Raw genomic sequence first — 23,876 nt, 5'->3', positions numbered from 1 at the left:
TTGATCATCAATTCCACTCAGTTTTCCTGCCACACACCCACTGCTGGCTGGGCTCTGCATTCCCAGGGTGCTCAGTCTGTTGGGAAATCAGTGAATATTCCCAATAAATGGAGCACTTGGGAATCCTCTCACAGCACAGACACACTGAATGAAGTAACTCCATTGGGGCTGAATGAATCCTAGGAAAAACAGGAACTGAATCATTGCTAAGGATGGAATTAATTCCCTTAAGGTTGCCCAGGTTCTGGGAGGCCCTTCCCAGCCCCAGGGATCCTGGGAGAAAATTAATCCCTCAGCATTCCAGGAGCTCACACACACAGCACAGACTGTTTCACACCTTCTCCACCGATCTGACACAGAATTGGAAGCGTGAGGCTCAGTCTAAAACCCCAAACAGTCGGATTTGGATGGCAAAAGCTCCTGCAGGGATCTGCTCCTCGCTGGAGCAGGTAAGGGAAATAGCAGGACTTTGTCCCCCTGGCAGAGAAGGGACCCCACAGCCCGTCCCCGCTCCCTGAGAGGCCCCTGGATACTCACAAGTAGCAAGTCCATGGTGCCGAGCCTGCAGAGCTCGTGGTTGATGCTGGGGGTGTTGGTGTGCAGCAGCGCCGCGATCAGCCGCGAGCCGTGCAGCCGCGCGTTGCCCAGAGGCTCCTCCAGCACTCCCAGCGTGGTCAGGATGGCCGGTTTCTGAGGAGCAGGGATGCCAGTCAGGGAAGGACAATGTTCCCTGAGCACACGAGTGTCAGGGCTCTGCTCCACAGTGCCCAGAGCCTCGGCTGTTCAGCTCCATCTCACCCGGGGGAAGAACTGCCCAGGGAGGGGGCAGAGCCCTGGGACCACTGCCCAGGGAGGGGACAGAGCCCTGGAAGCGCTGCCCAGGGAGGGGCAGAGCCCTGGGACCACTGCCCAGGGAGGGGACAGAGCCCTGGGACACTGCCCAGGGAGGGGACAGAGCCCTGGAAGCGCTGCCCAGGGAGGGGACAGAGCCCTGGGACACTGCCCAGGGAGGGGCAGAGCCCCGGGACCACTGCCCAGGGAGGGGACAGAGCCCTGGGACACTGCCCAGGGAGGGGACAGAGCCCTGGGACACTGCCCAGGGAGGGGCAGAGCCCCGGGACCACTGCCCAGGGAGGGGGCAGAGCCCTGGGACCACTGCCCATGGAGGGGACAGAGCCCTGGGACACTGCCCAGGGAGGGGACAGAGCCCTGGAAGCACTGCCCAGGGAGGGGACAGAGCCCTGGAAGCGCTGCCCAGGGAGGGGGCAGAGCCCTGGGACCACTGCCCATGGAGGGGACAGAGCCCTGGGACACTGCCCATGGAGGGGACAGAGCCCTGGGACCACTGCCCAGGGAGGGGACAGTACCCTGGAAGCGCTGCCCAGGGAGGGGACAGAGCCCTGGGACACTGCCCAGGGAGGGGGCAGAGCCCTGGAAGCGCTGCCCAGGGAGGGGACAGAGCCCTGGGACCACTGCCCATGGAGGGGACAGAGCCCTGGGACACTGCCCAGGGAGGGGACAGAGCCCTGGAAGCACTGCCCAGGGAGGGGCAGAGCCCTGGGACACTGCCCAGGGAGGGGACAGAGCCCTGGGACACTGCCCAGGGAGGGGACAGAGCCCCGGGACCACTGCCCAGGGAGGGGACAGAGCCCTGGGACACTGCCCAGGGAGGGACAGAGCCCCGGGACCACTGCCCAGGGAGGGCCTGAGTCCCCCAGCTCTGCAGACATCCCAAAGCCAGCTGGATGTGTCCCTGTGTCACCTGCTCCAGGTGACCCTGCCCTGCCCACACAACCCCAGCTGCTCTGGGACTCTCACATTTACCAGAACCCTCTCATTTCAGGTCTGTTCTCAGCAGGGAAACCCAAACCACCTTCCCAAGAGGATGGCTCTGGGGCCACCAGGTGATCTGACTGCCAGATCAGAAGATTAAAATCCAACTATCCACTGCAAGTTCTTTTCTCTCCATCCCTTCCCATCTCCGCTCAATCCCTCAGTCCCAAAGATTTCCCTGAACACGACCCTCAGATTCCTGCTGCAGAATCCCGCTGCGGAATCCTGCTGCGGAATCCTCCTGCAGATTCCTGCTGCAGAATCCCGCTGCAGAATCCTCCTGCACATTCCTGTTGCAGATTCCCGCTGCGGAATCCTGCTGTGGATTCCTGCTGTGGATTCCTGCTGCAGAATCCCGCTGCGGAATCCTGCTGCGGAATCCTGCTGTGGATTCCTGTTGCAGACTCCTGCTGCACATTCCTGCTGCGGAATCCTGCTGCACATTCCTGCTGCGGAATCCTGCTGTGGATTCCTGCTGCACATTCCCGCTGCGGATTCCCGTTGCAGATTCCCACTGCAGATTCCCACTGCAGATTCCCACTGCAGATTCCCGCTGCACATTCTCACTGCAGATTCCCGCTGCAGACTCCCGCTGCAGATTCCCACTGCAGATTCCCACTGCAGATTCCCACTGCACATTCCCACTGCACATTCCCACTGCAGATTCCCACTGCAGATTCCCGCTGCAGATTCCCGCTGCAGATTCCCGCTGCAGACTCCCGCTGCAGACTCCTGCTGCAGATTCCTGCTGCACATTCCCGCTGCACATTCCCGCTGCAGATTCCCCCTGCACATTCCCACTGCACATTCCCGCTGCAGATTCCCCCTGCACATTCCCACTGCAGATTCCCGCTGCAGATTCCCGCTGCAGATTCCCACTGCAGATTCCCACTGCACATTCCCACTGCAGATTCCCACTGCACATTCCCACTGCAGATTCCCACTGCACATTCCCACTGCAGATTCCCACTGCACATTCCCACTGCAGATTCCCGCTGCAGATTCCCGCTGCAGATTCCCACTGCAGACTCCTGCTGCAGATTCCCACTGCAGATTCCCACTGCACATTCCCACTGCACATTCCCACTGCAGATTCCCGCTGCAGATTCCCACTGCAGATTCCCACTGCGGATTCCCGCTGCAGACTCCTGCTGCCTCACGCCTGCACACCTGAGTTACAGAATGTGCGTGGGGGTTTCCCCTCCCGGCTGTGTGTCCAGGCTGGAGCTGTGTGGGCTGCCGGGAATGCCGGCTGTACCTTGGGCGGGCGCAGCAGCAGCTGGTGGAAGTCCTTGAGCCGGGGCTCGATGCCGTGCAAGATGCTGCTGTTGACAGCGTAAGACCTCTCGAATCCCTGAGTGTACGAGTCCATCAGGCCTTCCACTCTGAGGGGACACCGGGATTCACTCGGGGTTCACTCGCAATTCCCTCTTCCCATTCATCACCAGGGTCCCCAAGGTCCCAATCCCAACTGGGATTCTGGGATTTTATGACATTAAACCATTGCCCAACTCGGTGTTTAACCAGCAATTCCACTAAAACCATTTTCCTTCCTGGAAACCATTTTCCTTCCGTCCCATTCTTTCATTCCTGGTTACCCCAGCTATCCTGGCTACCCCAGTTACCCCGGTTATTCCGGTTACCCCAGTTATCCCAGTTATCCCGGTTACCCCCATTACCCCAGTCACCCCAGCTATCCCAGCCATCCCAGCCGTCCCGGTTACCCCAGTTATCCCAGTTACCCCAGTTACCCCAGTCACCCCAGCTATCCCAGCTATCCCAGCCATCCCGGCCATCCCAGTTAGCCCAGTTACCCCAGTTACCCCAGTTATCCCAGTTACCCCGGTCACCCCAGTTACCCCAGTTATCCCAGTTACCCCGGTTACCCCAGTTATCCCAGTTATCCCAGCTATCCCAGTTACCCCAGCTATCCCGGTTACCCCGATCACCCCAGTTACCCCAGTTATCCCAGTTACCCCGGTTACCCCAGTTATCCCCAGTTACCCCAGCTATACCAGTTACCCCAGTTACCCCAGTCACCCCAGCTATCCCAGCCATCCCGGCCATCCCAGCCATCCCGGCTATCCCAGTTACCCCCATTACCGCAGTTACCCCAGTTATACCAGTTACCCCAGTTACCCCAGCTATCCCAGACATCCCAGCCACCCCGGCTATCCCAGCTATCCCAGTTACCCCAGTTACCCCAGTTACCCCAGTCACCCCAGCTATACCAGTCACCCCAGCTATCCCGGTTACCCCAGTTACCCCAGTCACCCCAGCTATCCCAGCCATCCCAGCCACCCCGGCTATCCCAGTTACCCCAGTTACCCCAGTCACCCCAGTCACCCCAGCCATCCCGGCCATCCCAGCCACCCCGGCTATCCCGGCTATCCTGGCTATCCCAGTTACCCCAGTCACCCCAGTCACCCCAGCCATCCCGGCCATCCCAGCCACCCCGGCTATCCCGGCTATCCTGGCTATCCCAGTTACCCCAGTTACCCCAGTCACCCCAGCCATCCCGGCCATCCCAGCCACCCCGGCTATCCCGGCTATCCCAGTTACCCCAGTTACCCCAGTTACCCCAGCTATCCCGGCCATCCCAGCCACCCCGGCTATCCCAGTTACCCCAGTTACCCCAGTCACCCCAGCCACCCCGGCTATCCCAGTTACCCCAGTTACCCCAGTCACCCCAGCCATCCCAGCCATCCCAGCCACCCCGGCTATCCCGGCTATCCCAGTTACCCCAGTTACCCCAGTCACCCCAGCCATCCTGGCCATCCCAGCCACCCCGGCTATCCCGGCTATCCTGGCTATCCCAGTTACCCCAGTCACCCCAGTCACCCCAGCCATCCCGGCCATCCCAGCCACCCCGGCTATCCCGGCTATCCTGGCTATCCCAGTTACCCCAGTTACCCCAGTCACCCCAGCCATCCCAGCCATCCCAGCCACCCCGGCTATCCCGGCTATCCCAGTTACCCCAGTTACCCCAGCCACCCCGGCTATCCCGGCTATCCCGGCTATCCCGGCTATCCCAGTTACCCAGTCACCCCAGTCACCCCAGCTATCCCGGCCATCCCAGCCACCCCGGCTATCCCAGTTACCCCAGTTACCCCAGTCACCCCAGTCACCCCAGCCATCCCGGCCATCCCAGCCACCCCGGCTATCCCGGCTATCCCAGTTACCCCAGTTACCCCAGTCACCCCAGTCACCCCAGCCATCCCGGCCATCCCAGCCACCCCGGCTATCCCGGCGGTCCCGCTCACCCGGAGCGCCGCGTTTCCAGCAGCGTCAGGAGCACCTGGGTTCCGTTGACGATGCAGGTCTCGCTCTGCTCCCCGTCGAACATGTTGCTGAGGAGCTGCTCCACGCACTCCTGCCTGGGGACACAGGGGGGTGGGTCACTCCCAGGGGGCACCCACAGATCCCTGCTGGGAACTCTTCCCGCGCCAGGAGCAGGGAATGCCGGGGGGAGGAACGGGAGGCCAGCCCTGCTCCCCAGCTCTGGTTCCCCACCACACATCAGCTCTGTCCCTCCCCAAAAGCCAGCCCTCAGGAATTCCCTTCCCTGGTCCCACATCCAGCCAAACCCGGCATCCCTGAGCTCACAGCCCCATCCCCACTGCTTTCTAACATTGCAAAAACTCTCCTTGCCATGGGTATAAATAAAATATGAGACAAAAATGTAAAAACAGCTGAATAATTCATGAGGGAGGATTATTTGAATAAGGAGCATCTAAATACCCTCAGTCAGCAGAGCAGGGGACGCAGAGGCAGGAAAAGGAGTCAATTTCTGTAATGAATCAAATTCCCTTTATTGCACCCAACCAGCAGTTCCCAAACCAGGATTTGGGGCTCATTCCCTGATCCCACCCCCTTCATGCTGCTCATTCACTCCTGACTCAGGGATGATAAAAGTTATCCAAAACCCAAAAAGTTTTGGGTAAGGCTGGGAAAATCGGCCAGGAAAGGAAATGAGCTTTGTGACCTCCAGCAGAAAGGGAAGAGGAGGAAAAGAATCCCTTTGCCCAAAATGCTCCTTTATTTTGAGCAGGAATTCTGGAGATGGTTCCTGGAAGTGCAGGGTCCAACAGCCCTCTCCAAAAATACCAAGAAGCCTAAAATTACTAAAAAAGTCTGGAAGTGCCTCGCCTTCCATGGCCATCACCCCTTCCAGAGCCCCTGTGAAAGGTCCTGGGATTCCCAGGGGGAATGACCGAGCTGCAATCCCATCTCTGACACAAAGGAGAGGCCACAGGCTCCAGTCAGGGCTGGGACCTCCAGTGCCCCCAGCTCCAGAGCCCAACAGCAGCAGCACCTGGAGCTGCTGGGGAGAGCCCAGAGGAGACCCCAGAGCTGCTCCAGGCCTGGAGCCCCTCAGTTCCCAGGGATCCAGCCTGGGAGAGCTGGGAATGTTCCCCTGGAGAGGAGAAGGGTCCAGGGAGAGCTCAGAGCCCCTGCAGGGCCTGAAGGGGCTCCAGGAGAGCTGGGAATGTTCCCCTGGAGAGGAGCCAGGTCCAGGGAGAGCTCAGAGCCCCTGCAGGGCCTGAAGGGGCTCCAGGAGAGCTGGGAATGTTCCCCTGGAGAGGAGAAGGCTCCAGGGAGAGCTCAGAGCCCCTGCAGGGCCTGAAGGGGCTCCAGGAGAGCTGGGAATGTTCCCCTGGAGAGGAGAAGGCTCCAGGGAGAGCTCAGAGCCCCTGCAGGGCCTGAAGGGGCTCCAGGAGAGCTGGGAATGTTCCCCTGGAGAGGAGAAGGCTCCAGGGAGAGCTCAGAGCCCCTGCAGGGCCTGAAGGGGCTCCAGGAGAGCTGGGAATGTTCCCCTGGAGAGGAGAAGGCTCCAGGGAGAGCTCAGAGCCCCTGCAGGGCCTGAAGGGGCTCCAGGAGAGCTGCAGAGGGACTGGGCCAGGGCTGCAGGGCCAGGAGCCAGGGAATGGCTCCCAGTGCCAGAGGACAGGGCTGGATGTTGGCAATTGGCAATTGGGAATTGCTGGCTGGGCTGGAATTGCCAGAGCAGCTGGGGCTGCCCCTGCATCCCTGGCAGTGGCCAAGGCCAGGCTGGAGCCTGGGGCTGGGAGCAGCCTGGGCCAGTGGGAGGTGTCCCTGCCATGGCAGGGGGGCACTGGGGGGGCTCGGGGGTCCCTTCTATCCCAAACCATCCCGGGATTCCATGAAAAGTCAACACTTCCCCAGCACAGGATCCTGTCAGGCCATGACACAAGGGCTGGATCTACCTCATTCCTGCAGGAGCAGTGAGGGAAATGAAGAATTCATGGAAGTGCAGCAGGTTCTGGCAGGGGCAGAGCTCCAGGGCAAGCCCAGGATGGTCCCAGTAGCTTCCCAGTACTGGGGTGATCCACATCCCATTCCCACCTTCACACTGGCTGCTGTCCCAGGAATTATCCCACAGCCATGGAGGAACTGACAGCCATGGATGTCAGAAAAGATCCCCAGTGCCAGCTAAATTCAGAGCTCTGGGTGGACACAAATATCTCAGGGGAACTGGGAGCCCCAGTCCCTTCCATGGCTCCATCCAGCTCTTTCCTGACAAAATGTCACCTCCAGGCCTAACAGAGCCTTTTTCAGTTTCAGTCTCCTGGAGAATATCCCAGAGTTTTCAGTTTGCAGCAGTGATATGAAGCAGAAAACACAGGACATAAATAATTGAATGTTCATTGCAAAGAGCAAAGGAACAACAGCAGGATAGAGCAAAACTGGGAAAATCAACATTTCTGGTACACACTGAACGTTATCTGGGAAATCAGGGAATCCCGGGATGGTTTGGGATAGAAGGGACCCCCGAGCCCCCCAGTGCCCCCCTGCCATGGCAGGGACACCTCCCACTGGCCCAGGCTGCTCCCAGCCCCAGGCTCCAGCCTGGCCTTGGCCACTGCCAGGGATGCAGGGGCAGCCCCAGCTGCTCTGGCAATTCCAGCCCAGCCAGCAATTCCCAATTGCCAATTGCCAACATCCAGCCCTGTCCTCTGGCAGTGGATGTCATTCCTCTTGTCCTGGCACTCTAGTTCTGGATGAACAATCCCCCTCTGGCTTCCTTTGAGATCACTTCAGACCCTGAAGGTGCTGTGGGGTCCCCACAGAACCCTCCCTTCTCCAGGCTGAAATCCCCTGGGTCTTTGCCTTACCCTGAAGGGGTGCTTTGGGCTCCCTGACCCCCTTTCCTGCCCCTGGACAGAGCCCCAAACCCCAAATCCCTGAAGAGGGATTCAGTGCTGCTCCAGCTCCAGAGGAACATCCCTGCTCTGCCTGCTCCCTGCAGAGCGACCCAGGAGCCAGCCCCAGTGCCCCCAGTACTCACGATTCCAGTGCTGTGAGAAGTGGATCCGGCTCTGGGACATCCTGGAGCTGAGTGCTCTGGTCTCTGCTCAGCCTGATGATGTCACACAGGGTCTGGGAAGCGTTGGATTGCCTCTGGAAACGGGGACAGGAGCGGCGTCAGCGCCAGGGCCAAGCCTGGCCAGGCTGGGAATGCTGCAGCTGGGATCAATCCCATTCCTGCTCCCCCTGGAGTTACTCAGAGCTGGACACTCCTGGAGCAGCAGCACCAACAGTTTGCACTCAAAGGAGATTGGCCCAAACACGACCATCAAGAGCAGCTCAGGGATGAGGATTCCTCTCTCTCTCCCCTCAATCCTGCTAACCTGCACATTCCTAACACAAGCATTCCATCCTTCCTCACACTGCTCTCTTCCTGCTGGACAGAACCCTTCACCGTTTAACTCCTGGGGATTAAAAGGTTTTCCAGGGGTGTCTGAGGAATTCATCACTCAAAGCCCCTCTGGAGCCGCTGTACCTCAGCACCTGCTCCAACACAAATCCATGAGATGTTCCCAGCTCTCCTCTCACACAGGGAACTTTGTCTGGGATGAGCTGAGGGAATCGGGCTCAGAGAACTGCATTTTCTGGGCTTTAAAACTGAATTCCCACCCGGGGCTAGAAATATTTGAAAACGGCATAAAGTGGCTGATTTTAAAGGATCTTCCAGGAACAGCAGGTTCCTCCCTAACCCCACTGTCTGTAGGTTTGAGATGAACCAAGGCAGCAGAACCAAGGAACTGCGAGTAAAAGAAGTCAAAAGCAGATGAAAGCACTCCAAAACCCCAGATCTGGTGCTGAGCAGAGGATGGCACATCCCAAGGCCATCCCCAGCGGCTCCTCCACAGGTCACACAGAAAACAGAAATCTCCAGGGCCCTGCACCTGGGGCCCAGCACCCCAAATCCCCAGCCCTGGTGCCACTCACATCCTCGTCCTGGCTCGAATGGATCAGCTCCACGAGTCTCTGGATAATCCTGGCTTCATTCAGCCACTGCAGGGAAAAGAGGAGGAGAGAAAATCCTCGTTGGATGTCCAGGAGCTCAGATCGAGAAGAGCTCTGGGAAGCTCTGCAGGAAGGGGATGCCTTTCCTTCCCTCTCCTAATTCCATCCCCGAGCTGGGGACAGGGATGGATTCGGATTTGCATCAGCACGGATGGGGATGGATTAGGATTTGCCTCCTGCCATGGAACAAACACACAGACCCTCTGGAAAACACGGAATGCTCCGGGGTCAAACCGCTCATCTGAGCAGCGGTGGCAGAACCCCCACCCCATTCTCCCAGCAGCTCCTGCTCTTCCTGCTGCTCACAATTCCTCCTCCTGCCAGATGTTGGAACAGCTGTCACCACACCTTCACCTTGCTCCACCAGTTCCTGTTCTCCATGCAAACCATTCCCTAGCTCCCTTTCCAGCCCAGGCAATCCAGGAATATCCTCTCCAAAGGCTCCCTTCCACTCCTCCAGCCCAGCCCCACCTGCAGCCTCAGCCCCTCTTCTCCACCCGTTTCCATTCACATCCCACTCCTGTTCCAGGAAAACTGCTGATGTGTGACATCCCCCAAACTCATCCCAACAATGCCCAAACGCAGCTGCCTGGGAAATGAGAAAACTTCCATTACAAAGAAAAACATTTCCAGGGATGGGTCTGGGACCCCTCTGCTCCCGAGGCAGACCGGAGGAGCTGGGAATGCTCCCCTGGAGAGGAGAAAGATCCAGGGAGAGCTTCCAGAACACTGCAGGGCCTGAAGGGGCTCCAGGAGAGCTGGGGATGCTCCCCTGGAGAGGAGAAGGCTCCAGGGAGAGCTCAGAGCCCCTGCAGGGCCTGAAGGGGCTCCAGGAGAGCTGCAGAGGGACTGGGCCAGGGCTGCAGGGCCAGGAGCCAGGGAATGGCTCCCAGTGCCAGAGGACAGGGCTGGATGTTGGCAATTGGCAATTGGGAATTGCTGGCTGGGCTGGAATTGCCAGAGCAGCAGGGGCTGCCCCTGCATCCCTGGCAGTGGCCAAGGCCAGGCTGGAGCCTGGGGCTGGGAGCAGCCTGGGCCAGTGGGAGGTGTCCCTGCCATGGCAGGGGGGCACTGGGGGGGCTCGGGGGTCTATCCCAAACCATCCCAGGATTCCCTGATTCTATGATTCCTTGAACATGGTAAGGAATTAAGACTAACTACTTCCCAATCAACGTCTGAATTTCTGAACAGTGGGAAGAATTCAGATTCCCTTTCTCCAAGCTCTCCAGGTGGACTAAAGAGAAGCTGCTCCATAGAAAAATGAGTGGGAAACCCTTTGGTGCCAGAAGTGAGCCAGGCTGCTGCCCTCGAGCCACAATGGGGCTGAGGGACCCCAGGGAGAGACTCCAGCCCTGGGAATGGGAGCTGCCAGAGGGGTGGACCAGCTCCTGGGATAAAACACCCACAAACCCCATTTGTCCCGAGTCAGGCAGGGACAGGGGCTGGGAGAGGGTTGGCCCTCACATTGAGCACGTCCTGGCGCAGCGCCGTGGGCTCCACGCAGCTGATGAGGCGCAGCAGCAGGTCCATCATGGCAGAGGTGTCGATGTGCTTTAGCACCAGGCTCAGGAACTTGTCCTTTTTCCTCAAAAATGAGATCACCTGTGGAAAGAGGAGCCCGAATCAGCTGCCAATGGGACACGCAAATCCCTCAGAACTCCCTCATAACTCCCTCACAGCCCCCTCACAGCTGCCTCATGGCTCCCTCTCATCTCCCTCACATCTCCCTCACAGCTCCCTCACATCTCCCTCACAGCTCCCTCACGGTTCCCTCACAAATCCCCCGCAACTCCCTCACATCTCCCTCACATCTCCCTCACATCTCCCTCACATCTCCCTCACATCTCCCTCACGGCTCCCTCACATCTCCCTCATGGCTCCCTCACATCTCCCTCACATCTCCCTCACATCTCCCTCACATCTCCCTCATGGCTCCCTCACATCTCCCTCACATCTCCCTCACATCTCCCTCACATCTCCCTCACGGCTCCCTCACATCTCCCTCACATCTCCCTCACAGCTCCCTCACATCTCCCTCACATCTCCCTCACAGCTCCCTCACATCTCCCTCACATCTCCCTCACGGCTCCCTCACATCTCCCTCACAGCTCCCTCACATCTCCCTCATGGCTCCCTCACATCTCCCTCACATCTCCCTTACAGCTCCCTCACATCTCCCTCACAGCTCCCTCACATCTCCCTCACATCTCCCTCACATCTCCCTCACATCTCCCTCACATCTCCCTCACGGCTCCCTCACATCTCCCTCACATCTCCCTCACATCTCCCTCACATCTCCCTCACATCTCCCTCACATCTCCCTCACGGCTCCCTCACATCTCCCTCATGGCTCCCTCACATCTCACTCACATCTCCCTCACATCTCCCTCACATCTCCCTCACAGCTCCCTCATGGCTCCCTCACATCTCCCTCACAGCTCCCTCACATCTCCCTCACATCTCCCTCACATCTCCCTCACATCTCCCTCACATCTCCCTCACAGCTCCCTCACATCTCCCTCACATCGCCCTCACATCTCCCTCACATCTCCCTCACAGCTTCGTCATGGCTCCCTCACATCTCCCTCACATCTCCCTCACAGCTCCCTCACATCTCCCTCACATCTCCCTCACAGCTCCCTCACGGTTCCCTCACATCTCCCTCACATCTCCCTCACAGCTCCCTCACAGCTCCCTCACATCTCCCTCACAGCTCCCTCACATCTCCCTCACATCTCCCTCACATCTCCCTCACATCTCCCTCACATCTCCCTCACGGCTCCCTCACATCTCCCTCACGGCTCCCTCACATCTCCCTCACATCTCCCTCACGGCTCCCTCACATCTCCCTCACGGCTCCCTCACAGCTCCCTCATGGCTCCCTCACATCTCACTCACGGTTCCTTCATGGCTCCCTCACAGCTCCCTCACGGTTCCCTCACATCTCCCTCACAGCTCCCTCACATCTCCCTCACATCCCCCTCACATCTCCCTCACGGCTCCCTCACAGCTCCCTCACATCTCCCTCACGGCTCCCTCACAGCTCCCTCACATCTCCCTCACGGCTCCCTCACAGCTCCCTCACATCTCCCTCACAGCTCCCTCACATCTCACTCACATCTCCCTCACATCTCCCTCACATCTCCCTCACATCTCCCTCACATCTCCCTCACATCTCACTCACATCTCCCTCACAGCTCCCTCACGGCTCCCTCACATCTCCCTCACATCTCACTCACGGTTCCTTCATGGCTCCCTCACAGCTCCCTCACATCTCCCTCACATCTCCCTTACAGCTCCGTCATGGCTCCCTCACGGCTCCCTCACAGCTCCCTCACAGCTCCCTCACATCTCCCTCACATCTCCCTCACATCTCCCTCACGGCTCCCTCACAGCTCCCTCACAGCTCCCTCACATCTCCCTCACAGCTCCCTCACATCTCCCTCACAGCTCCCTCACATCTCCCTCACGGCTCCCTCACATCTCCCTCACATCTCCCTCACAGCTCCCTCACATCTCCCTCACATCTCCCTCACGGCTCCCTCACATCTCCCTCACGGCTCCCTCACATCTCCCTCACGGCTCCCTCACGGCTCCCTCACATCTCCCTCACATCTCCCTCACATCTCCCTCACATCTCCCTCACGGCTCCCTCACATCTCCCTCACATCTCCCTCACAGCTCCCTCACGGCTCCCTCACATCTCCCTCACATCTCACTCACGGTTCCTTCATGGCTCCCTCACAGCTCCCTCACATCTCCCTCACATCTCCCTTACAGCTCCGTCATGGCTCCCTCACGGCTCCCTCACAGCTCCCTCACAGCTCCCTCACATCTCCCTCACAGCTCCCTCACATCTCCCTCACATCTCCCTCACGGCTCCCTCACAGCTCCGTCATGGCTCCCTCACAAATCCCCCTCAGCTCTCCCACAGCTCCCGGAGCTTCTCCTTTGTGTCTCAACCACCGACCTTGGTTTGGAACCCTCCAGGGAACACGAGAATGATTCTTATTCAAAGGCAACACCAAATCAGATCTTTTCAGCCAACTTTTCTCCCCTCCCAAAGCCATGGAAATAAGTGAAGCTGGGGGATTTTCCCTTCCTCTCAAGCTCCCTACCAGGCAGCGTTTAAAACCTCAGTATTTACTGGGATGTGAATATTCCTGAATCCCTGTCCAGCCCGTGCCTCAGCAGTCCTTCCTTAAGGATGAGCCTGAGGCCTGGTTTATGGATTGGGATGACTCTGATGATCCTCAAAACGCCTTGGTATGAAAAGTGAAGCTTTAGCTGTGCCATGGGGATATCCTGGCTGTGGCAGACCCCAACCCAAAACTCCGGTAAGAGTCTGTCCACGCCAGCATCTCGCTGCACTGAGGAATTCTGAGAACTTCCCAGAGACTCCATTTCACCTCCGAGCTTAAACACAACTCCAGGAGCACCATGAGCTCACAGCAAGGACACAACACCGGCAGAGCTGGAGAATTCCCTGGACGGGACAGATCCCATCCCTACCTGTTCTGTTTTCCGTGCAATGAGGTTCCCGATGGTCTTGCTGAAGAAGCTGGCGAGGAGGGGGTTCAGGGGGGGCTCGTGGTCCAGGAAATCGTAGAGGATGTTGAGCAGGGTCTCGTCCCCACCCAGTTTGTCGTTGATCTGCGGCACGTCCGAGGTCAGCAGCTCGCAGGCCGTGTTGGGATACCTGCAGTGACACACCCGGAGCGACCACAGGTGAGAGGGAAACTCCCTGGAGATCTGCCCTCTGCAAAGCTCTCAGAGAGTGAAGGAGTTCCAGGGTGGGCAGGGTGGCACAGGGTGCCCAGAGCAGCTGGGGCTGCCCCTGCATCCCTGGCAGTGGCCAAGGCCAGGCTGGAGCCTGGGGCTGGGAGCAGCCTGGGCCAGTGGGAGGTGTCCCTGCCATGGCAGGGGGGCACTGGGGGGCTCGGGGGTCCCTTCTATCCCACCCACGACTGACTCCCTGTGCTGAGGACACTTCCCACAGTGGGTCATTACTGACTTGTGACCAAACCAGGTTTCTACACCAGGATCTTTCCTGGTCTCTGCACTCCTCACAAGCCACTAAAACACTTCCAGGCCAGTTGGGAGCTTTGACCTTTCCCTGCACCATTCCCTTCCCCAGCAGCCTCCTCCTGTTCTTGCAGTTCCAGCCCTGAGGGTTCCAAATGCCCCTCAGGCCCTGCTACTGCTGCTCCAGCCCTGGTGCTATCCCAGGAGCTGAGGGACACCACCCCAGAGGGACCTTCCAGCCCTTCCATCCCTTCCAGCCCCGAGGGGACACCAGGACTCATTTCTCTTTTTCCTGGCTCATTCCATGCAAAAAGCACCCACAACTCCTAGAGATCTGCGTGTGGAGCCTCCCTGGGACACACATCCCATGGACCCAAGGGAAATGGGAGCTCTCCTGTCCCAGCAGGTTCTGCTCCTGCAGCTCTCACAGCCCCAGTGTGATCCAACCCTCACCATTCCCGTTCTGGCACCACAGCCCAGCCCTGGAGGATTCCAGGCTGCAGGGAGCTCCCCTCTCCCGAACTCCCCCTCGGACCCCTGGAAGCTGAGCTTCCCTCACCCCTGGAATCAGCAGTTCATTGGCAGATCCAAGATTCACACTCTGCTTTCCTGCTCCAGCCTCCTTTCAGGTGTTTAATTCCACAAGTTCTCCTTGGATGAGGATTGACTGGGCACTTTTCCTCTTTGCAGTTTCTCCTCTGAACTTTATGAACCTCCATCCCACTGTTTCAGTTGGATGATCCCCTCTCCACACATCCTGAGCCCCAGATCCTTCCAAAGCTATCGAGTTTCTCCCTGTCCCACCCCACAAACTTCCATAACCTTTCCTGAAGAGCCAAAAGTGGGATTCCATCTGGATTTACACAGTTCATTCTTCCTGCTCAGCCTTTATTTATCCCAAAAGCTTCCCTGGTTTCCAATGAGCTCAAACCCTCCTTCCCCTCTCCAGGCTTTGGAGACACTTCTGGGCCTGCTCTGCCTGGGAGTCCCAAGTGCTGCCAGGAAAATGCTCCATGAACATCAGCCCTCGGAGTCCCAGTGGGAATTTCCTTCTTGAAACCTCTGTCCTTGTCCCCCCTTCCCTCATTCTTCTCCTGCTTGGTTTCAGTCAGGGAATCCTGCGATGGTTTGGGATAGAAGGGACCCCCGAGCCCCCCAGTGCCCCCCTGCCATGGCAGGGACACCTCCCACTGGCCCAGGCTGCTCCCAGCCCCAGGCTCCAGCCTGGCCTTGGCCACTGCCAGGGATGCAGGGGCAGCCCCAGCTGCTCTGGCAATTCCAGCCCAGCCAGCAATTCCCAATTGCCAATTGCCAACATCCAGCCCTGTCCTCTGGCACTGGGAGCCATTCCCTGGCTCCTGGCCCTGCAGCCCTGGCCCAGTCCCTCTGCAGCTCTCCTGGAGCCCCTTCAGGCCCTGCAGGGGCTCTGAGCTCTCCCTGGAGCCTTCTCCTCTCCAGGGGAACATTCCCAGCTCTCCTGGAGCCCCTTCAGGCCCTGCAGGGGCTCTGAGCTCTCCCTGGAGCCTTCTCCTCTCCAGGGGAACATTCCCAGCTCTCCTGGAGCCCCTTCAGGCCCTGCAGGGGCTCTGAGCTCTCCCTGGAGCCTTCTCCTCTCCAGGGGAACATTCCCAGCTCTCCTGGAGCCCCTTCAGGCCCTGCAATGTTCTGGAAGCTCTCCCTGGACCCTTCTCCTCTCCTGGGGAACATTCCCAGCTCTCCCACCCAGGCTGGAGCCCTGGGAGCTCCTCTGGACTTGCCCCAGGTCCTTCTCCTGCTGGCCCAGGGCTGGGGCAGCTCTGCAGGTGGGTTCCAAACTCACCTTCCAGAGCAGGATCCCTGCACAGCAGGCACAGGATATTCCAAATTATCACCCCACATATTCCCAGGCATTCACTCACCTGGGAACAGCCACCTCACACCGTTATCAACTCTCACCCAAAACCAGACCTGAACACCTCTGTGCCTTTCCATCAACACCAACCCAGCCCTGATCCATTCCCACCAGGAAAAACCTGCCCAGTTTTATTTATTTATAGTCAGAGCAGCCTTTTATTTTTATATAAACTTCACAAAGGCAAACAAACTCCCCAAATGTCAATATTTTTGAGTATACATTTGGTTAAAAATGCACAAAAAACAACTTTGGTGAGAAGGAAATCCCTGTGAGGAGCTCAAGTCTGAGCAGAGGCAGGGCCTGCCCGGAGCTGTTGATCCCTGAAATCAGCAGGATTTGGACATGCAGCATATTGAAAATATCCCAAATTTTATTCATTTTCCAGCTCACCTTGTTCTGTGGGATTGGAAACCCACTGAGTTCAGAGATTTCTACCTCTTGTGCTTCCCTTTCCTATAAAAACCTACTCAAGGGGCTTCAGATTTTGAGGGAGCAGCAGGGTAAGACTTCTTGGAGATATTATTTGGGACAGGATTATTTTTTGGACATAATATTTGAGACTTAAATATCTGAGACAATACTTGAGTTATGGTTTTTTGGAGACATTATTTGAAATAGGATTTTTTAATTTTTGGACATTATTTGAGATTTGAGTATCTGAGACATTATTTGAATTATGGGTTTTTTTCAGACATTTGAAATAGGATTTTTTACTTTTTGGACATTATCTGAGATTTGAGTATCTGAGACATTACTTATGTTTTTTGCAGACATTATTTGAAATATCTGACATATTATTTGAATTATGGTTTTTTGCAGACATTATTTGAAATATCTGACATTATTTGAATTATGTTTTTTGCAGACATTATTTGAAATATCTGACACATTATTTGAATTATGTTTTTTGCAGACATTATTTCAAATAGGATTTTTTATTTTTTGGACATTATTTGAGATTTGAGTATCTGAGACATTATTTACATTATGGTTTTTTTGTAGACATTATTTGAAATGGGATTTTTTATTTTTTTGGACATTATTTGAGATTTGAATATCTGACACATTATATGAATTACATTTTTTTTGCAGACATTATTTGAAATATCTGACACATTATTTGAATTATGTTTTTTGCAGACATTATTTGAAATAGGATTTTTTAATTTTTGGACATTATTTGAGATTTGAATATGAGACATTATTTGAATTATGGTTTTTTTTCAGACATTTGAAATGGGATTTTTTACTTTTTGGACATAATATTTGAGATTTGAATATGAGACAATACTTGAGCTCTGTCTTTTTGCAGACATTATTTGAAATATGATTTTTTAATTTTTCGACATAATATTTGAGATTTGAATATCTGACACATTATATGAATTACATTTTTTTTGCAGACATTATTTGAAATGGGATTTTTTATTTTTTGGACATTATTTGAGATTTGAATATCTGAGATATTACTTATGTTTTTTGCAGACATTATTTGAATATCTGACACATTATTTGAATTATGTTTTTTGCAGACATTATTTGAAATAGGATTTTTTAATTTTTGGACATTATTTGAGATTTGAATATCTGAGACATTATTTATGTTTTTTTTCAGACATTATTTGAAATGGGATTTTTTAATTTTTGGACATAATATTTGAAATTTGAATATCTGAGACAATACTTGAGTTATGTTTTTTTTCAGACATTATTTGAAATGGGATTTTTTATTTTTGGACATAATATTTGAGATTTGAATATCTGACACATTACTTATGTTTTTTTGCAGACATTATTTGAAATAGGATTTTTTATTTTTTGGACATTATTTGAGATTTGAGTATCTGAGACATTATTTGAATTATGGTTTTTTTTCAGACATTTGAAATGGGATTTTTTACTTTTTGGACATTATCTGAGATTTGAATATCTGACACATTACTTATGTTTTTTTGCAGACATTATTTGAAATATCTGACACATTATTTGAATTATGTTTTTTGCAGACATTATTTGAAATAGGATTTTTTATTTTTTGGACATTATTTGAGATTTGAGTGTCTGAGACATTATTTGCATTATGGTTTTTTGCAGACATTATTTGAAATGGGATTTTTTAATTTTTGGACATTATTTGATATTTGAATATCTGAGACAATACTTGAGCTCTGTCTTTTTGCAGCCATTATTTCAAATAGGATTTTTTATTTTTTGGACATTATTTGAGATTTGAGTATCTGAGACATTATTTACATTATGGTTTTTTTGCAGACATTATTTGAAATGGGATTTTTTAATTTTTGGACATTATTTGAGATTTGAGTATCTGAGACATTACTCATGTTTTTTTGCAGACATTATTTGAAATGGGATTTTTTATTTTTTGGACATTATTTGAGATTTGAGTATCTGACACATTACTTATGTTTTTTGCAGACATTATTTGAAATAGGATTTTTTATTTTTTGGACATTATTTGAGATTTGAGTGTCTGAGACATTATTTGAATTATGTTTTTTTTTCAGACATTATTTGAAATAGGATTTTTTATTTTTTGGACATTATTTGAGATTTGAGTGTCTGAGACATTATTTACATTATGGTTTTTTTGCAGACATTATTTGAAATGGGATTTTTTAATTTTTGGACATTATTTGAGATTTGAGTATCTGAGACATTACTCATGTTTTTTTGCAGACATTATTTGAAATGGGATTTTTTATTTTTTGGACATTATTTGAGATTTGAGTATCTGACACATTACTTATGTTTTTTGCAGACATTATTTGAAATAGGATTTTTTATTTTTTGGACATTATTTGAGATTTGAGTGTCTGAGACATTATTTGAATTATGTTTTTTTTTCAGACATTATTTGAAATAGGATTTTTTATTTTTTGGACATTATTTGAGATTTGAGTGTCTGAGACATTATTTACATTATGGTTTTTTTGCAGACATTATTTGAAATAGGATTTTTTATTTTTTGGACATTATTTGAGATTTGAGTATCTGAGACATTACTCATATTTTTTTGCAGACATTATTTGAAATGGGATTTTTTATTTTTTGGACATTATTTGAGATTTGAGTATCTAACACATTACTTATGTTTTTCTGCAGACATTATTTGAAACAGGAATTTTTTTTTTTTGAGACCAACTCAATGTTAAACCATCAAAACCAAAGCAACGAATCCTGACAATTCCCTGCAAACCCCAAATGCTGGAACACCCCCAGAGCTCCAAGCCTGTCCCCCCCAGGAGGTGGCAGTGGGGACAGCGGCCAGGTGGAATCTCTGTGTCCACCCCGGGGTCCCTGCTGGGACATCCCGGGGCAGCAGGGATCCAATACCTACTTGAATCGGACCTTCTCGTCCATGTCCACGGGGGGCTCGTGGGTGATGAGGGTGACCAGCTGCTCCATGCAGTGCTGCTGGCACAGGAAGTCCAGCAGCCGCCGGTTCTGGGCCTTGCATTCCTGCAGGACGTCATCCTCGTCCATCAGCTCCTCCAGGGTCACATCCTCCTTGTCCAGCAGCTTGTCCACGTGTGACGTTGTGTTCAAATCAAACTTCCAGAACATGGTGATGGGACACGACTGGCTGGGGGTGGGAAAGCACCGGTTACTGCTCCACACCTGCCATGGGTGGTCATGGAACCCCTGAGGCTGGAGAAGACCTCGGACATCACCCAGTCCCACCATCCACCCCATCCACTCCCACCCCGTGGCCTCAAGTGTCACGTCCACACATTTTCTGAACACTTCCAGAGATGGAGCCTCCACCCCTGCCCTGAGCAGCCCATCCAGTGCTTTCCAACCCTCCTGGGGAAGGAATCTCCCAAAAATCCACCTGAGCCTGTCCTGGCCCACCCTGAGCCTGTCCTGGCCCAGCCTGAGCCTGTCCTGGCCCACCTGAGCCTGTCCTGGCCCATCCTGAGCCTGTCCTGGCCCATCCTAAGCCTGTCCTGGCCCAGCCTGAGGCCGTTCCCTCTCCTCCTGTCCCTGTTCCCTGGCAGCACAGCCCGACCCCCCGGCTGTCCCCTCCTGCCAGGGACTTGTGCAGAGCCACAAGGTCCCCCTGATCCCCCTTTGCTCCAGGCTGAGCCCCTTCCCAGCTCCCACAGCTCTTCCTGGGGCTCCAGAACCTTCCCAGCTCCCACAGCTCTTCCTGGGGCTCCAGAACCTTCCCAGCTCCGTTCCCTGGATGTTCCCCCTCAGGGTCTTTCCTGGGGCACTGCACATTGAATTCCCCATTTCCATCCACTCCTAACCCAACCTTTCTTTGCCCTTAAGTTATCCCAATTTCTCTCTGTGTGAGTTCTATTAATGATGTTTTTCCATTTTGCTTTCCCAATCCCTGGAATTCTGGGAAAGCTGTGAGTTACACCAAACCATGGCACTGTTCAGACCATCCCAAGGAGACTCTTCCAGGGCTCCTCCTTTTGCTTAATATTTCCTCTTCCAGTTCTGCCCTTCACCATCTCAGCTCAGCTCCTCAACAACCCTTCACAGTCCTGTTCTAGTCACAGTACCGGGTACAGAAGTCATGGAATCCTGGGATGGTTTGGGATAGAAGGGAGCCCCGAGCCCCCCAGTGCCCCCCTGCCATGGCAGGGACACCTCCCACTGGCCCAGGCTGCTCCCAGCCCCAGGCTCCAGCCTGGCCTTGGCCACTGCCAGGGATGCAGGGGCAGCCCCAGCTGCTCTGGCAATTCCAGCCCAGCCAGCAATTCCCAATTGCCAATTCCCAACATCCAGCCCTGTCCTCTGGCACTGGGAGCCATTCCCTGGCTCCATTAACACAATCTCCAGGCAGTGGCTGCCACAGGTGACTCGGCTCCCTCAGATTGTCCTGGCCAGTGCCAGCCCTGGCTCCCACACTCGGAGCTCCTGGGCTGAGGTGTCCCTGTGCCACATTCCCAGCTGATCCAGCAGCACCGTGTGATTCCACACCCAGGATCACAAGGCTGTTTTTAACCTAACCCACATCCCCATTTCTGCACTCACAATTCTCTCCATCCATTCCTTTGGTTCTTTCCAGCATCCAAAATTGTCCCTGCGCCTGGTCCTCTGCCAGTCCCACTCTGCATGGACTCAGCTACAGGACAGCCTGGACATCTTCCTCTTGAAAACCCATTTTCCCTCCAGGAATGACACTGAGGGGGCTCTGCTGCCAGGGACAGGGACAGGAGGAGAGGGAACAGCCTCAGGCTGGGCCAGGACAGGCTCAGGCTGGGCCAGGACAGGCTCAGGTGGGCCAGGACAGGCTCAGGATGGGCCAGGACAGGCTCAGGCTGGGCCAGGACAGGCTCAGGATGGGCCAGGACAGGCTCAGGGTGGGCCAGGACAGGCTCAGGCTGGGCCAGGACAGGCTCAGGCTGGGCCAGGACAGGCTCAGGATGGGCCAGGACAGGCTCAGGCTGGGCCAGGACAGGCTCAGGATGGGCCAGGACAGGCTCAGGCTGGGCCAGGACAGGCTCAGGTGGGCCAGGACAGGCTCAGGGTGGGCCAGGACAGGCTCAGGCTGGGCCAGGACAGGCTCAGGGTGGGCAGCAGCAGGAATTTCCCCATGGAAAGGGGGTCAGGGCCTGGAGGTGCCCAGGGAGGTTTGCAGTGCCCATCCCTGGAGGTGCCCAGGGAATTCCTGGAGGTGGCACTCAGGGGACAAGGTGGGCATCGGGCACAGCTGGGGCTCCATGGGCTGGGAGGGCTTTTCCAGCCCCAGGGATTTTGGGATTCTGGGATTTCAGCATTGAGTTTTGGAGTTGGGAGCAGCCATCTGAATGTTCAACCTACGTGACACCGCAGTGACAGCACTGCTGGGCTCGGTGTGTTCCTCACAAACTGTTCTTTGGGTATTTTTAACCATCTCTGCTTGGTTCTAAATTCACCAAGGGAAAATCTGGCACCAAAGGCCTTCAGTGAAGGAGGTTTGGGGGCTCAGTCAACCCAAATGCAGAAATGTTCCCTCCATTGGTGTGGAATCCACACGGAATTCTCACCTTCCAAACTGACACCCATTGTAATCCTGGCAATTCCACTTTCAGCTTTCCTGAATCTTTTATCCACCTCCAGGAGAAGCTGCCTGGCCTTCCTTGGGAGAGTGGGGAGGGGCTGGGCTGGAGGTGGGAGAAGTGGCAGGTCCCATGGGATCAGGGAATCCTGGGATGGTTTGGGACAGAAGGGCGCCCCGAGCCCCCCAGTGCCCCCCTGCCATGGCAGCGACACCTCCCACTGGCCCAGGCTGCTCCCAGCCCCAGGCTCCAGCCTGGCCTTGGCCACTGCCAGGGATGCAGGGGCAGCCCCAGCTGCTCTGGCAATTCCAGCCCAGCCAGCAATTCCCAATTGCCAATTGCCAACATCCAGCCCTGTCCTCAGTCTGAGCCCACCAGGGAAGGGGATTTCTGCAGGTGTGGCTGGGTTTGAGCACCCCTGTCCCAGCACAGCAGCACCAGTTCCCAACCCATAAATTAATTCCTATTAATGATAAAAAGCAGTGTTGGGGTGTTTGAAATGTTTGGGACAATGCAGGAGATCCTTAATCTCCCTGTTCTGACGCAGATCTGCAAGACCAACAAACCCTGGGCTGGGAATATTCAATTCCCTGCCAGCAAAATTCCAGCAGAGTTTATAAAAAGTTCCAACAAGTAATGCACTTGCTGTTCAAAACCCCAAACAAAGGATCCCTTTTGCCACCTCTGCTCTGTTCAGTTCTCCTTCTCCATCTGCTCAGGAGCTGGGGAGAGTGGGCATACATTATTTTATATGTTATTTTATTTCATTTTCCACCCAAAGCTGTGTCCTGGACAGGACCTGCCCCAGAGCTGCTCATTTGCATAAACTACAACATCAATGTTTTACACACAATGTTCTGAGCCCGAGGAGTTCCTGGCTGGCAATTCAGACTGGAATTTGTCCTTTAATTATTTCTTTTTCATGGATGATCTCCCAGTCTCCTGCTGCCAGCAGCCCCAGGGAACAGCTCGTCCAGCACATCCCAAGGATTCCCCTTGGGAATTGCAGTGGGAACAGCAGGGAAGTGACCTGAGGGTGTGGTGCTGTGCCAGGGTCACTTCCAGGTGACTCCAAAGGGACCCAGAGGTGCCAGGGTCAGTCCCAGGTGACTCCAAAGGGACCCAGAGGTGCCAGGGTCAGTCCCAGGTGACTCCAAAGGGACCCAGAGGTGCCAGGGTCAGTCCCAGGTGACTCCAAAGGGACTCTGGGGGGTGCCAGGGCCAGTCCCAGGTGACTCCAAAGGGACTCTGGGGGGTGCCAGGGTCAGTCCCAGGTGACTCCAAAGGGACCCAGAGGTGCCAGGGTCAGTCCCAGGTGACTCCAAAGGGACTCTGGGGCGTGCCAGGGTCAGTCCCAGGTGACTCCAAAGGGACCCAGAGGTGCCAGGGTCAGTCCCAGGTGACTCCAAAGGGACTCTGGGGGGTGCCAGGGTCAGTCCCAGGTGACTCCAAAGGGACCCAGGGGCGTGGTGCTGGTGCCAGGGTCAGTCCCAGGTGACTCCAGAGGGACCTGGGGGTACCAGGGTCAGTCCCAGGTGACTCCAAAGGGACCCAGAGGTGCCAGGGTCAGTCCCAGGTGACTCCAAAGGGACCCAGAGGTGCCAGGGTCAGTCCCAGGTGACTCCAAAGGGACCTGGGGGTGCCAGGGTCAGTCCCAGGTGACTCCAGAGGGACCTGAGGGTGCCAGGGTCAGTCCCAGGTGACTCCAGAGGGACCCAGAGGTGCCAGGGTCAGTCCCAGGTGACTCCAAAGGGACCTGAGGGTGCCAGGGTCAG

The 23,876-nt window shown here is 54.6% G+C and overlaps 1 protein-coding gene across 2 annotated transcripts in view; it reads right to left on the bottom strand.

The window, feature by feature from the left end:
* Positions 1-23,876, bottom strand: part of PPP6R2 (protein phosphatase 6 regulatory subunit 2) — an 85,724-nt gene that overhangs the window by 32,513 nt on the left and 29,335 nt on the right. For both annotated transcript variants that reach the window (XM_086886223.1, XM_086886224.1), the window contains exons 3-10: positions 19,443-19,688; positions 13,678-13,864; positions 10,630-10,767; positions 9,088-9,153; positions 8,144-8,256; positions 5,097-5,210; positions 3,092-3,218; positions 538-690 (exon numbers count right to left, since the gene is read on the bottom strand). In XM_086886223.1, the coding sequence (XP_086742349.1) occupies positions 538-690; positions 3,092-3,218; positions 5,097-5,210; positions 8,144-8,256; positions 9,088-9,153; positions 10,630-10,767; positions 13,678-13,864; positions 19,443-19,669 (1,125 nt within the window). In that variant the 5' untranslated portion in view covers positions 19,670-19,688. The remainder of the gene's footprint in view (positions 1-537; positions 691-3,091; positions 3,219-5,096; positions 5,211-8,143; positions 8,257-9,087; positions 9,154-10,629; positions 10,768-13,677; positions 13,865-19,442; positions 19,689-23,876) is intronic.

Source organism: Cyanistes caeruleus, chromosome 4 (assembly GCF_971803275.1).
Source record: "Cyanistes caeruleus chromosome 4, bCyaCae1.hap1.1, whole genome shotgun sequence".
Lineage (NCBI taxonomy): Eukaryota > Metazoa > Chordata > Aves > Passeriformes > Paridae > Cyanistes > Cyanistes caeruleus.
This window is presented reverse-complemented; position numbering and strand designations above follow the sequence as displayed.